The sequence below is a fragment of the Halichoerus grypus genome, chromosome 3 (assembly GCF_964656455.1).
Source record: "Halichoerus grypus chromosome 3, mHalGry1.hap1.1, whole genome shotgun sequence".
NCBI lineage: Eukaryota > Metazoa > Chordata > Mammalia > Carnivora > Phocidae > Halichoerus > Halichoerus grypus.
Window position 1 is genome coordinate 31,291,236 of NC_135714.1, and position 14,803 is coordinate 31,306,038.

General features: G+C 50.3%; 1 protein-coding gene across 10 annotated transcripts in view; it reads left to right on the forward strand.

Moving 5' to 3' along the window:
• TBC1D1 (TBC1 domain family member 1) overlaps window positions 1-14,803 on the forward strand; it is a 226,314-nt gene that overhangs the window by 191,335 nt on the left and 20,176 nt on the right. For all 10 annotated transcript variants that reach the window (XM_078068498.1, XM_078068495.1, XM_036076054.2 and 7 more), the window contains one exon: window positions 1,816-1,974. In XM_078068498.1, the coding sequence (XP_077924624.1) occupies window positions 1,816-1,974 (159 nt within the window). The remainder of the gene's footprint in view (window positions 1-1,815; window positions 1,975-14,803) is intronic.

The window sequence follows — 14,803 nt, forward strand, 5'->3', positions numbered from 1 at the left end:
CAGGCTCACCTTTTTTATTCTTTTACAACTGGTATGTGTAAGGGAAAAATCAAATTACTTACCATACCTAGAGTATTTGTTTATTTATTTGTTTCATAAGTGTTTTTTTTTTTTTTCCAAGTATAATATTTTTTTCCATGCTGGGCATGGAGCCCAGTGTAGGCTTGAACTCAATGACGGCAAGATCAAGACCTGAGCTGAAATCAAGAGTCAGATGCCTAACTGGCTGAGCCACCCAGCCGCCCCACCTAGAGTATTTCTAAGAGATGGCTGAGTGATTGCTCTAAATAGTTCTTTGTGGATCTGGTAATAAATGACCTTGAGTGTTCTCTGGTTCAGAGCCACAGATGATGATTTTATTACTGACTGCCAGGCAGGAACACAGCATACATTTTTCCAGTACCCTTCTGAGGAGCAGCTTGTCTGACTGTTGTGACAGGGAAGACGTGAAGAGGGAAACAGCAGGCTCTTTCTCTGCTCTGCTCCGAACCAGCTGCTGGGTGATCTCGGGTGAGGGATCTGTGCTTGTTGGCCTCAGTTTCCTCGTCTTTACCATGAGGATCATCATCTTGTTTCCCTCGGCAATGACAGAGTGCTTAGAATGGTGGCAGTGCCTGGTGACCTCGTGGTAAATGTCACCTGCTGCTGAAACTTCCCTCAGACGTGGCTAGTGGAAAGCCAGGAACACGGTCTCCCTGGGCAGGCGCTCGGAGTAGCCGGGAAGTGTACAAAGCAGTCACAGTTTGTCCCTAAACCGCAGCTTCCTTTTCTCTCAAGAGAGCTCCTGTGAGAGATGAGAAAGATTTGGTGTCTTATTCTGCAGGCTCCCTTCTCCCCCATTTCCACATCTGGGCCTCGTAACAACAGCAGAATGGTGAACCAAAAATTGTGAATCAAAACCGTCACTCTTGCTACTAAAGTTTGCCTTAAATAGCATCATCGGCTTTAAGAGAACTTTTCATAGTTTCAGGTGACATTTTAAATCACTTTTGAGTATTCAAATCACTTGTGTTTAAAACATGGAGGAGAGGCTCTCGGATAGCTTTTCTTGTTTTCAGGTACCGGTTGAATGCTCCCCGAGGCACATTTATGTGGACGGTGTCCAGCTTTTCCTCCCTTTCTCCGCCCACCTGGCATGCGGTGTCTAAGCAGCATTCCCTGATTAGGCTGCTCCCTCCCCAGCTCAATAACATTCCGTAGCTCCCCACGGCTGCTAAATAAAGTGCAGGTTGTTTATCCTTCATGTCGCCTCTTAATAAAACCCTTCCAGCCTGACTGCCACCTGCCTCCTCCACACGTGCGCAGTGCGCACCAGGCTTCTAGTTCCTTCCTCCGACTCGTCTTCTCTCTTCCTCCCACACTCTGACATCTTGACACAAGTGAAGGATTGCACGACCTCTTGCTCTCCTTCATCTGAACCCCCTCACTCGGCTCACGTCCCTTGTAGGAGACGACGTTGTGCATTGTAATTTTATGTGCCTAGAACGTTACAAATTGGCCCTAGATAGGGGCTCGTGTCGTTCACCAGTTCATCCCTTGCTGGGTCTAGCCCAGTCTGAACAAAGTGTGTATTTGAGAGCTGAAGGGAAAGTGAGGGGCCGGGGAGGTGGGGGAAGGATGGGGCTGTGGAGGGAGGCAGGAAGGGGAGCAGATAGAATAGAATCTTGTTTGTTTCCTTTCCATTTTGATGCTGTTAATCCATATGGAACAAGAGGTTGGGTCAGTGGAATGAAACCGAACTCATCTTCATTATTAGGTCGTACTCTGAGCATAAAATCTATTTTTCTGCCCGCATTCCCCTCCCCCGCCCCCAAGGTGTGCCACGTCATCTCCGGGGGGAAATCTGGAAATTCCTAGCAGAGCAATACCGCCTTCAACACCAGTTTCCCAGCAAACAGCGACCAAAGGACACGCCGTACAAAGAACTCTTAAAACGGCTCACCTCCCAACAGCATGCGATTCTTATCGACCTCGGTAAGTCTGCAGTCAATGTGACATGAAAATGGAAGCTTCACTCACTTGAAAAATGTGAAGAGACTGTATGAGTTATTTAGTGATCTGCCTTTAGGTTTAGCAATCAAAATTTACCACTGAGTCTTTGAATTGGAAAAGCCCTGGAGTAATCACAGATGCCTTCAAGTATATAAAAATCTCTCTTTTGTCTGGGCAGCTTGTTAACTCCGCTCTGCTTGAAGGCTCCGGTCGTGATCGTAGTTCAGTTCAGTAATTCCAATATCGATAGGAGGTTTTATAGTCCACCGAAGGAACATTCCGGAAAACATAAGTGTCAGAACCGATGCTTGGCCTAATTACAGGAGCCACTCCCTAGTCTTTACTAATTACAAACAGGACTTATTAGAAAAATTGTAGAAAGCAGTTGTGGGTGAGTTTTGGGCCATTTTATTTTGGGAACAGGGTGGCAAACTTGTCTCCTGAACAGTGTTGAAAACACTAAGATGGAACCAGTGTATTGGCTATATCTGCAGTTGCCCCAGTGAAGGACTCGTGGAATTAGCATAGCACTAGGGTGTATGAAGGAGCCTCTTGACTTGTCAGTGGCTGTGAGTGGGGTGGAGGTGGGGTGCTCCCAGGAACCCTGCCCGCCCCACGTGGCAGGAGCTCGGGCCTGCGGTCCTGCTTCTGGAACGTCCATCCCGGCTGCTGCCGCCAAGGGCTCCCCAGCGTTGCTGTCTGTGCTCACGGTGGCCTGGTTCTCTGAGGTTCCTGCAGTGTAGCAGCCAGGAGGGAGGGAGGCTATTGCCCAGGAGTTCGAGGTGTGGGCTGGATGAGTCAGCATGGAGTCTTACCTGTCTAGCCACGTAGCAAATTAAATAAAGGGTTAACTTCATAGAAGTTCTTCTCTAGGTCCAAGCTCAGATGTCCTCTCCAAGAAACTGCCCCTGACCCCCTAGCCTCTTCTCCCACCTTCAGACTGGAGTAGGTGTTTCTGTTAAGCCTTTGTCCCACCCTGTGCTGTCCTGCCATGATACTTCCCACGTTCCTTATTGTTCCGATTATCATAATCAGTTAAAGCCTAATATGTAACTTAACCTGGGGCTGAATGTTGTGTAAAGTTACTTAAACTCCCTTCTTTAGTCTTCACAACACGATCAGGTAGGTGTTGTTCTGTCCCTGCTGAGAGTTGAGAAAATTGAACTGCAGAGAGGTTAAGTCACTTGCTTAGAGTGACACAGCCTGTGTGCCGCTGAGCCGCGGGACTGCAGAGCCTGTGTGCTCTTTAACCCCCTCCCCAGCCACTGTCCTCAGGTACCCAGCAGCGCCTTTTAATGGCCCTTCTCTGCTGGCTGGCCTGGGGCAGATTTCCCAGTGTAGCCCCAGCTCTGAGGACAGAGCCTGTCACATAGTAGATGCTGGAGGAATCGGACTGTTGAACAGGGGGCACCGTGCTAGTGCCCCACTCTCACCAGACCCCCATGACAGGCTTGGGGGATTGGCCCTGTTGAGCAGGGACACACGGTTAAAGGGCAGGACCTAGCCCCTCTGGAAGGCAGGTCCCTCCTTCCCAAGGCCCCCTGAGCCCGGAAGCCCTGGGCGTTCCCATGGAGACGGCTGGCTGGGGGACAAGTGTGAGGCACGGGGCTGGAGCCCATGTGGCCCACTGACCCCCAGAAAAGCAGTTTTGTGAACTGGCAGCTGCGTTTGCTGTGTTTGCTAATGGGATGACTAACAGAGAAATGACATTATGTTCTTATCACGTGAAATGAAGTGAAAAATAAATTGAGAGTAGGAGGTGGAAGGGGGTGGGAGGTACAGCCAGTTTCTCCACCTGCCCCCCACTCCTTCCTGGGATGAGAGGAGGAGGAGGAGGAGGAGGGAGCACGTTTTCCCCTCCTCCATCCAGATGTTCTCTTAGTTTTCCCTCAGTATTCCTTTCCTCCTTCCCTGGGTAGCGTCGTCCCTCTGCCTCCTAGTGCTCAGACATACTCACTTTTCTGCAGAGGTGGGGAGAAAAGGCCACGTCAGCGCCAGGGCCCAGGGTGGGAATGCCTCCCCCGCCGGGAGCCCACTGCAGACTGTCCCCCCGTTGGCACTGGGTCCGTGTGAACCGAGACTCTGCCTTTTCTCGTTCATGGGCAGAGCCAGACAGCACTCCTGTCCTCTGGTCCCTGCCTTCCTCCCACCCTCACCCCTCTGCACCCCCCACACTCACCCTTCTGCCCCCCCCCCCCCAGGCCAGCTGCAGCTACCCCTCCCTGACAGCACTGGCCACCTCCAGCTCACTTCTTCCCCAGTCCTGGTCTGGCCTGCACTTCAGATGCCCTCCGAATACCCACCCAAGGCCCAAAAGAAGCTGTTTCCAACAACAGTACATTTTCCAAGTAGCCTCCGTGCATCTCTGCAGGTTTTATCCAGGGCCCCTACTGGAGCTTGACTTCTGTCCTGACTGGAGCTGGGGAAACCACCGAGCAGCAGGGCCCAGGGTGCGCGGCCTGGGAGCTCCGCTTAGTTGGGTGCGGGGAGGCCTCACTTCGCCGTCCCTGCGAACTTCACCAGCACTTCCTGCTCACCTCTCACCAGGGGGTGGCATTTGCCCAGTGGGTTGTTTGGTCTGCATGGCAGCTAACTCGAGACCCAATAAAGGTGCATCGTGCTGAGCAAAAACAAGTCAGCATTTCAGTTTTTCTTAGGAAGTAGCATCTATGTCTGGGCCGGAAGAACAGAATGCCTGTTGGTTGGTTGTATTCTGGGTCTTCATGAGTTTCTGTTTTCCTGCCTCTTGCTTTCCTTTCTGAAATTAGCTGTTAGTGTAATCAGTTTTTCATAAGATGTTTTCCTCCAAAGAGTAAGAGTAGCAGACTCTGTAGTCAGGCAGTGCTTTATAGCTTATAAAACTTATTCTTAAGCTTTGTCCGATTTCAACTTTATCCTCCATGAAATTGGGCACATGTTATTTCCACTGTAGAGGTGATCAATGAAGCCCAGAGAGGCGTGTGTACTTTGCCCAAGTTACAAGCTACTCAGTGGCAGAAAGTTCTGGCACCTGGGTCATCTTAGTTTCTAAAGTATCCTGTCCCTTCCAGGACACTGTACAGCTTTTCGCTTTCTTGGAGCTGCCTACTCCATACCAATGCAGCTTTCCCCGCCTCTGGTTACGTGGCAGCGCACGTTCAGAGTTGACCACACCCAGCCAAGAGAAAATAGCTTCTCTCAGGGCTGAGCAGAGGGTACTTAGCAAATCCTTCTCAGTTCAGGAACCTGCCCCACCCTTTAAGTCTGGTTCCAGCTGTAGTCATTTGTGCAGCCCACAGGTAATTGCACCCTTTCTCTTCTGAGTGGACAGCATGGACACCAGGCATCCTGCCCCCTGTCTGTGCCCCCCACTTCCACACTAAAAGCTGCCATTGACTAAAAGTAGCAGCCAGAGACCCCCTTCAGGCTCCCTTCCTCTATCCTCTACCACTTCAGGGGCTCCTCTCCCTGACATCCCAGCCCGGATACCTTCCTGCCCTCAGTATGTCCACCCCTGAGGCTCTCCAGCCTCTTCCCTGATAGGAGGGATTTGGCCGGAACAAAATGTGAACAGGTCCAGAAACATGGGAACACCGTGAAATCCAAGAGCGGAGATAGGAACGGCTCCTAACCCTCGCCCACATCGATTACTTGTATTATTAGTCTGTGTTTCATAGGTCAGTAAAGTGGTAACGGAGTTGATATACTCCGCAGAGGTCTGGTGAGTCTTCGGTGACTAGAGGTAGTATTTTTCGATGGACTTCTAGAGACCCGCCAACAGCAACAGTGATGCCTAACTGGGGCGAGCCGTGCCCACGCTGCCATGAGAGGCAAAGCAGATGTCCAGGGACGCGGCTGGCTCCACACGCCAGCATGGGGGCAATCGTATTGATTTTTGCTTCCACTTAACATATTTTAACCAAAGGTCTAAAACCTACCTGCTATCTTAAAGAAAAGGAGCTATAATCCAAGTGTTATAAAGGAGAATTTTCTCCTTGCTGTTTTAGAGTCCATAAAAGATGAGGAGGAGAAGAGCCTCCAGAATGAAGGATGGTCTGAGAGTGTTTAAGAAGACTGACTGGAGCAGGGCCGACAGGGTTTTCCCTTCTCCCTCCCTTTCTGGTAGTTTGCCTCGCTTGGCTGCGCCACAAAAGCTGAGTCCTGTGTGCTTTGGGAAGTAGATGGGTTGTTCATGAGCAGCAGATGGGTGCTGAGAGCGAGCACCACCTTCTGTGTCATCTTTGGGTTCAAGTCCTACATGAGAAACTAAAAAGTGTTAATAGCAAAAACCAGAAAAGTACCTAGAACTTGCCGTGCAGCGATCTTGTTCTAGAACACCTGTCTGTCCAATTGGGGACGTGCCTTTATGGAGGTGAGTTGAACAGTCACAACCCGAGTGTAATAAATTCCTGCACCAATAGCTACGTGCATAATTCCAGAGGGTCTGTCATTGTCTCTGGTATTATCAAGAGCACATCATGATAACATATTGCTCATCTAAATGGCATATCGATCGCTCTTTAACCTCAGAGTGATGGAACTGTGTGTGCATATGATAAAGTGGGATGAGGTCATCTCCTCTCGTGGGGGTCTGAACTCTCCCTGTATCCCTCACGCCGGTCCACGGTGTGCTGGCAAATAGCCAGCTCCCCATACCCCTCAGAAGAAGTCCTCAAATAGAATTTGCAGACTCCCACCTTGACTAATTGTAAGCTACCAACTTGGGGTCACTGATTGTGGAATTTAGCAGAGATGCACGCAGACACGGGAGGAGCTGGTTCCAGGGCTCACTGGACTCAGCCAGATGTTTCCTAAAAATAAGCTGCCTATAGAAGAACTCTCTCTGTGCCCCACCCCCGGCCCCGCCCCATCTCCTTCAGTGAATGCACAGATAGTTCAGAGCACCTGGTACGTTCCTTGCCCTCTCAGAAATGCGCCTTCTAGTGGGGAAGACAGACATGGAACCACTGATAACCCACTATTTCATGAAAATTGTGAGGAGTTATACAAAGCATATTTTTTCTCCAGTCCTTCTCAAATTCTGCTGAGAGTGAAATGCAGCAATTTAAGAAGACCTTCAGATCCTGGTCTCGTCAGGGAAGGAGACTTGGAGATCCTTCGATTGTTAGGGTTCCTCCTCTTCTGCCAATGGGGAGGCCAAGGGTCACGGCAGAGGGCTGCTTTGTCACCACTGCCCCTGGAGATGCAGAAATCTCCGGGCTCTGGGAGAAAGAGGCAGGAGACAGGACCTGGTTTGGCAGCTGTGGGGGCTGCTGCAGACTGAATAGCCTTGCGGGTGGCCCCGTGTGTGCCCGAGAGACCGCTGGCCTCCTGGAGCAGCTGTGGCCAAGTGATGAACAAAGCTGTGGGGACTGGGGTCTCCCCGAGATTAAGTCAGGAAGGCGTTGACAGAGTAGGCTGGAATGGTGTTTCTCCCGGGGCCAGGCAGGGGTCACTTGCAGGACCCCTTGAAGACCTTGTGAAAAACACATTCCTAAGGCCTCCCTCCCCGATGTGCTGCCGAAGGAGAGTTTCTGGGTGGGGGCTGGGGGAGTGCACAGCCACGGCGCTCGGGTCATTCTGGATGTGGTTTGTGTTTGAGAACTGCTGGAAGGAAGCTCATCCTCACCCGCAAAGTGACAGAGAAGGAAAGATTCATCCCCGGGAAACATCCCTTAGAAGGGTGAACACGTAGACTGTTGAGCAGTACGTGAAATTAAGTTGTAGGTCGTTTAGAAATATGTCTGAACCGTGGGTCTCCTTCTAGGTCTTTCTAGCACGTGGCTCCACTTAGACACACGAGACATAAAATCATTACAGGTCTTTTTAATACAAATCAGGAGTTTCTTTGTGTTCAGGTTTGACTCTCACCACTTTGCAGTCTCCTTCTGTGGGTGAGGGAGACTCCGCCCTAGAGAGAAATCTAAAGGGCCTGCATTTTTCTACTTGGTAGCGAATGATAAAATGGAGTTTAAAGAAGGCAGGTCCCGTACCCTACCCTGCTGCATTTGTAGGGAGGGTTTCATAATTTTTATTCGCTTTCCTTCTAGGTTGGCAGAAGCGAGGGACTTTTCCTAAGCCGGCATCTCGCAGTGCCAGGCTGCTGCCCCCAGGTGGGCGGGCGGGGTGCTGCTTTCTGTAGCCTGTGTCATTGAGTCAGACTCTCACTCAAGAATCTTTTCACAGGCTTCGAACAAAAACAGTAAACAGCGTCTTGCTCGTAGCTGATGTGCTTTGAGTGAGCAGTGAGGTGGGGCTACACATGTTCTCATGTGCGCACTGCCCGAGACTCCGGTCCCCTGCTGGGGATTCACATGCAGAGATGTGCTCTTTATAAAAGGAGTTTTTTCTTTTTTTCTTCACAGTGCTAACTTAGTACCTTCCACGTGGGGTTGGAGGGTTGCAGTACCCGATACTGGATTATGTGAATGCAGATGCAGATGATTGTCCAGGAACATTGTTAATCTTGCCTGGTCCTTTTTCTGCTCGCGAGGCCTGCCTCCTCCGTTTACTGGGCGTGTAGTCAGGAGTGTGGTTGAGCTGTGGTGGTGTTTTAAAAGAACTATAATAAACACATAAACATATCATTATAAAGTATGCATTTTCCAAAATAAAAGAAATTTAGTGGGAGGCATTATTTTACATTTTAATGTCTGGCTTAATAGAATTAACTGGCTTCTCATTTTTGCTTCTACATTCAATCTGTTGCATTTATGTTGCTTGAAATATATGAAGAAAAATCTAACCTTGCATAGATAGATAGATACACAGGTGGAGAGCAGAGGGGGACCTCATGGACTCCTGAAAGACCAGCCATACATTCAGAACCATGGACCTAGAAAAATGCAATGTAGGAAAACAGTGTCCCCCCAGATAGAATCTGGTGTAATACACGGACTGCATTACGAAGGCAGATGGGCAGTCATTCTTCTCCTCTAGCCAGGAGCTGGAGACCAGGGACTTGTGACTGTTCCCCAGCCTGGGAGTGGTGTAGGGGCCTGTCTTGCTGTGCCGAGTCCCAGGCTCTGTGACTCTGTGGGACAGGAAGTTGCATTGGGAATCTCATGAAACACACGGGACATTTGTTTCAGCTCGGTCAGGTTTGTGTGGACAGGCTTCTTGCATAAAGAAAATCATGACAGCTTCTGACACTGCAACGTGAAAGACTGGACTGGTTTGGGTAGTAACTGAAGATCTGGAAGATTGAGATTCACAGGTGTTTTGGTGAATCTAGATTGGTGATGATATTTTAGTATTGTTATTATTTATTCTTATTATTTGGAATTCATATCCACTTTCAGTTCCCCGTGTTTATGAATTCCAAATTTCACAGGAATCAGTTGCTGGGCGAAAACTTTCCTTTGCCTCTGGAAGTCTGTTAGAACGTGAGATTTCAGGCTTAGGAGGAATATTAGGGTCAGTAAGGTGGTAGTTGCACCTCGACCTTAAAATAGAAACTGTTGTGCGTTTATGCCGCAGAACTCTCGTATGTGTGCCTTTTTTTTTGTTTTTTTCCCCTGTTTTAGTTGGAAGCTGGGTTTGTGTATGTTTTCTGTGGGGTGTAATGCGCCCACTTGTGCCAGGCATTGCCACAAAGTATGCATTCTGCCCTTTGTCAGGAAGAGGAGACAGGTTTAGAGAGGCTAGGTGGTCCTCCATGCCACAGTTGGGATCGTGGGTCACTCCCCTGACTTGGTCACGCTGCCTTGTGGACACATCCACATAGGAAGATTCTCTCTCCATTTGTCAGAGCTCGTATGCCACGTTGTGTGTAAGATGTTCACCTAAATTCTAAAAACCTTGTGGGTTTTTTCTCCACTACTAAAATGGGGAGCATAATGGCTCCTGCTCAGGTGGCATGGGTGAAATAAGAGAACTGAGTTCCATCCTGGTCCAAGAAGTCCACCCCATCCCATCCCCGTGGTGTCTTTCCTTTCCTTTGTATCAAGTGTTCGAGGCCTTCAAATAAAACCTAATTGTTCCTCACATATGCCCCCGAGCTTCCTACTTACCATGGGAGTCCCTTCTGTCTAGGTAATTACCCTGGTTTCGCTTTCATAAAAGTCAGTCCTCCAGGAGCAAGGTTGAATAGCACTTGTTAAGCCTGATTCCAGCCATGCATTCAGAAGCAGAAAAGGTACTTTCCCTTAAAAATATTCTGTGATTTATCCTCTCACCTAATCTGTGAGTTGTAATAGAAATTAATACAGGTCCATAATCCTGTGTCTGCAATTTCAAAACCCAAAAGACGAAAACCAAAAGTTTTCCTGTAACTCATTTTTGGCAGAACGTAGTGAGTCCTGAACTCTTTGGAGGCAAAATTTGATTTGAACTGCCAGGAGGCCTTAGCAGACTTGGCTGTTGTCCTCAGTGTGGCTTTTCCTGTGTGTCTCTGCAGACGTGTAAGTGTGTTTGATCCTCAGCCCTGCTAGGGGTTAGGTAATATCCAACCAGTGCACTGTGTCACCTTTCTAAAATTCACAGATTCTGAATCGTGACATGCTTTTCCTTCAAGGGCTTTGGTTGAGAGATTGCAGAACTTTACTGAGTTGGTCACATTTATGAAATTCCCCGAGCTTTATAGGTCCAGATAGGGATTTGCCAGCGCTCTACCCTCTACCCCAGTCTGCTCTTCCTGATCAGTTCATTTTGATGACTCATCTGGTTTCCCATGCTAGACACTCCACCGTCTGCACGCCCTTCTCTCAGTCTAAGTCTCTGCTCTGAGAGTAAGTCTGGAGTCCAGCCCTGTTTGCTGCCCCACCATTGCTCTCCAAGTTTAGGGCCTGTGACCGCTCCCTGGCTTGTGGCCCAGCTGACCTCCTCTGGTCTCCGCCTGCCCTGGGCTGTCTTACAGGCTGGCTCTTGGAGATTTCTTTAGTAAGGAAGCACATGTTTCTGACCCCTCGGTGGCCTGTGCTGACTCCATGGCCTTCACGTGGCCACAGGCTAAGCCTGGTACCCAGGCCGTTCGCTTACAGGCCCTGCTTTTAACTCTCCCATCCTCTCCTGATGGCCAGCTCCAGACCTGTGGGCCGTGCCCATTAGCAGTCTGGCGTCCGGCCTGCAGGCTTCCTGCTGCCTGTGTGCTAACCACCCCCCGCCCCATGTTCATGCCTCTTTCCGCTGCTTGGTTCAGTTGAAGAGTCACTTCCTCCAGACAGCCTTCCCGGACTCCTGTCCTGTGTCTGGGCCAGGCCTCTCGGTTTTCGGGCTCATCTCCGTAAACTGTAGTTCTGTACCTCTCCTCTCTGCGTGTGTGACCACCACCTGATGGAAGAGAACCACTAGAACCATCAGTCATCTGAAGGGGTCCCCCTCATTCTCGTGAAACCCCATGCAAGCAGGGCCACGTCCCTCTTGCGCCCAGCACCCTGTGCGAGTCCTGCGGTCAGTAAATGTTTGAATTTTTCTGGATTTCTCTCTTTTGTTCTACCAGACTGTGAGTTTCTTAAGGGCCGAGAAAGGGTTGGTCTTTCGGTTCCATGGCACAGTTCCTGTCGCACAGGGAGCTCTGAGTACAGGGCGGGTGTTGCTGTTACCGTGCTCATGTGAGTACTTTGAGAAGCCCACATCTCGCCTGCACAGTCATCGGGGCAAGGAGCAGGTGCGTTGCTGTGTGCCGCTGCTTGAAAAGATCTTCTACATGAATAACGCTGTTTCTCAGAAAGCAGGCACCCCACCCCAGCGGCCAGTACTCAGTGGGGGCCAGCTCTGTGTGGCGTCACCCCAGGCACGCACACCGTCCTGCATTTAACCCTCACAGCGGCCCCCAGCAGGTGCAGGTGAGAAGTGGAGGTGTGGGAATTAGCCAAGTGCCCGAGGTCACACGGCGAGGACCAGTGAGGAGGCAGTGCCCGGTCCCAGGGAGTGTGTGGAAACACTAACCGCGATGCAGCAGCCGGGACTCCCCAGGGGAGGGCTTGGCTGCGGAGGTGGAGGACGTGAACTCCCCGTGAGAAAGGGAATGCGGGCCTCTGGCTCTCCTGACAGCTCATGCTATGAGCCAGGGACACTGTGAGCGGTCGTAGCTGTGTTTTCCCAATTCCCATGCCTTTCACTTTGACATCTGCAGTATGAGAACTCAGTCTCTGGAGCTCGGGACCAGCGTTCAGGTCCTGGGTTTGCCACTTCCTAGCCAGGTGATTTGACGGAAGGGCTGATGCTTTCTTTCACCTTCCACATTTTTCTCGTGATAAAATGAGGGTGATGTTCTTGTTTGTGTGGTGACCTGCCTAAAATGCTTCATGGAGTATTACCAGTGTGAGGGATAGTCTCGTAAGAAAAGTCCTGTCCCCACCTAGAGTGCTTGGTTGGCTTTTCGAAGTTCCCTAAGTCAGGGACCCACAGTGCAGAGGGTTGCTGATGTACTTCAGATGCCACTGAAATGTACATCTGAGGGTGTGTGCTTAGCATAAGAGATGATGCTACATGTAGCTTTTAATTGGTGAAATTGGATAACGTTCAAGATCTGTAGTTGATCAGAAAGTGTCTGGGCCTTGCCACCAGTGGCCCATTGGGGCCGTGTCATGGTGCTCCATGGAACATCGGTGTGGGACTGTTGGTGGCCTGGCTCTGCCGTCAGACCGCCACGGTACCCTCCTCCAGCTGACCCTTTCCCAAGGGGTGCTTGTTAGAGGCCTGAGGACAGAGCACGAGAAGTTCTTACGCGGTTCTTTTTTCACATCAGCATGCTAATAAAGGTCATATGTTTGATGGAATTTGGCCTAAGGTTTGTTTTCCCCTGATTGCTTGGTGGCAGAGCTGTAGGCGACGTGGCTGTAGCAGCCGCGGGAAGCGGCCGGGGGCTGCTGCCTCAAACGGGGTACTGTGTAATTGGTGGGGCCTGCTGCAGAATGAACATGCGGAATCCCTTGCTCAAAAATTAAGAGTTTCGGGACTGTGACAGCGGAGCATTAAACCCAGCACGAGACCCTTCCAAGCACAGAGCCGTTGTGATTACATAGGACATGATGCCTGTGAATGCCCTGCCCCAAATCTGACCATTGAGTGGTCTAAGCGCCACCAGTCACTCCCCAGCCTGCTGGGCTCGTCCTCTTAGGAGCCTTGCAAGGAGTAAATTAGAAATGTGTCCCATCGATAGATGAATGGATAAAGATGTGGTATATATACAGTGCAATATTATTCGGCCATTAAAAAAAGAATGAAATCTTGCCATTTGCAACATGGATGGATCTAGAGGGTATTATGCTTAAGTGAAAGAAAACAAAGACAAATACCAGGTGCTTTCACTTATATATAAACAGACTCATAAACATAGAGAAACTAGTGGTTGCTGGGGTGGGGGGGGAGGGCAGGCAAAATAGGTGAAGGGAGTGAAGAGGGGGCTCTAATGTCCAGTTACGAAATAAGTCAGACAGGAAAAGGAGAGCATAGAGAATGTGGTCGATAGTATTGTAGTAAGGTCACATGGTGTGTACGGAGTCATGTGTAGAACTGTCGCATCAATGTGTGGTACCCCTGAAGCGGACATGGCATTGTATGTCAACTGTAATAATAAAAGTAAAAATAAGATTAAAAATGCCCACTCCACAGGCAGGGCCAGTGAGTGCCAGATCTTGGTTCTGTAGGCGTGGTGTCTGATACGAGAGGGTATCGGTAAGCAGAAGTGCTCACAGGGACACAATGCAAGGGGACCGGACCCTTCCTGGCGTCGCTGCACGCCTCGTGAGGCCTGTGTGTTCTGCCACCTGGACCCGTCTGAGACACAGAGGCCGCCGGAGGGCTGGCTGTGTGCCGGGCTGGGGCGGGGTGATGTGCCAAATAGGCAGAGGTGGGAAGGGCGCCGTCAGCTGGGCAGCAGGCGGGGGTGATGGCGTCAAGAGCCTGCTGACGCCCGTGCCCTCGTCGCTTGGAGAATCCGGGGAAAGAGCCTGTGTGGTCAGTGTGGTGCTTACCGAGCACTGGAAGTACGGCTGCTCCAAACTGAGACGTGCCATCAGTGTGGGGAGGACACTGGGTTTCACAGGCTTAGCATGGAAAGGAGGAATGCAGACTGTCTCAATAATTTGTGTATTGATTATGTTAGAATAACATTTGTGTATGCTGGGTTAAACAGACGGTCTTAAAATTAATTTTACCTGTTGCTTTTGAATGTGGCTGCTGGAAGATGTCTCCTTACGGTTGAGTCGCACATGCTGTTGTAGACTAGGAAGGTGCACAGGGGTGAGTACCCCCTCTCTTACTCACACGGGCACTGACCGCTCTGCACACACCCCCTGCCCCGCTCCCAGGCTATGCTCTGGAGTAGGGGATGCCGCTGGGAGAGTGGATGAGGAGGTGCGCAGAGCTCCCAGGCTGGGTGTGTAGAATTTGTTCCTCGAGCACTGGGGGCTTTTGAGTGCTTTCTAGCAGTGGGGGTGACATGTTCACGGTGCGTTTGGGGACAGTTGGGGGAAGAGGTAGAGTAGGCAAGAAATGAATGCAGGACAAGAAATCAGGAAAGTAGTTAGACTGTTGCTGTCCTCCTAAATCAAAATCAGACAAACCGATCTGTATTGATGAAATGCTTTCCCGTGAGGCTGAGGAAGAACACACAAACGTGTCGCCCTCCTCTTGCTGAGGCCGAATAATTAGGGTGAACAATTACCTTGTGGTCTGGATATACCTTCTGCCTTTGCTGATCCAGATGAGGCCCTGATTCTCACCTGGGTCCAAGCTTGCCCCCCGCCCCCCATCAAGTACTTTTCTCTCTGGAAACACACTTCCCCGTCAGGCACATTCCAGAAGGAGGGGGGTGAGGTGGGATTTAACAGATATCAGCCCCAAAAGCTTCCTGGACAAAAGTCTTTAAACCTTAACTGAACACCAG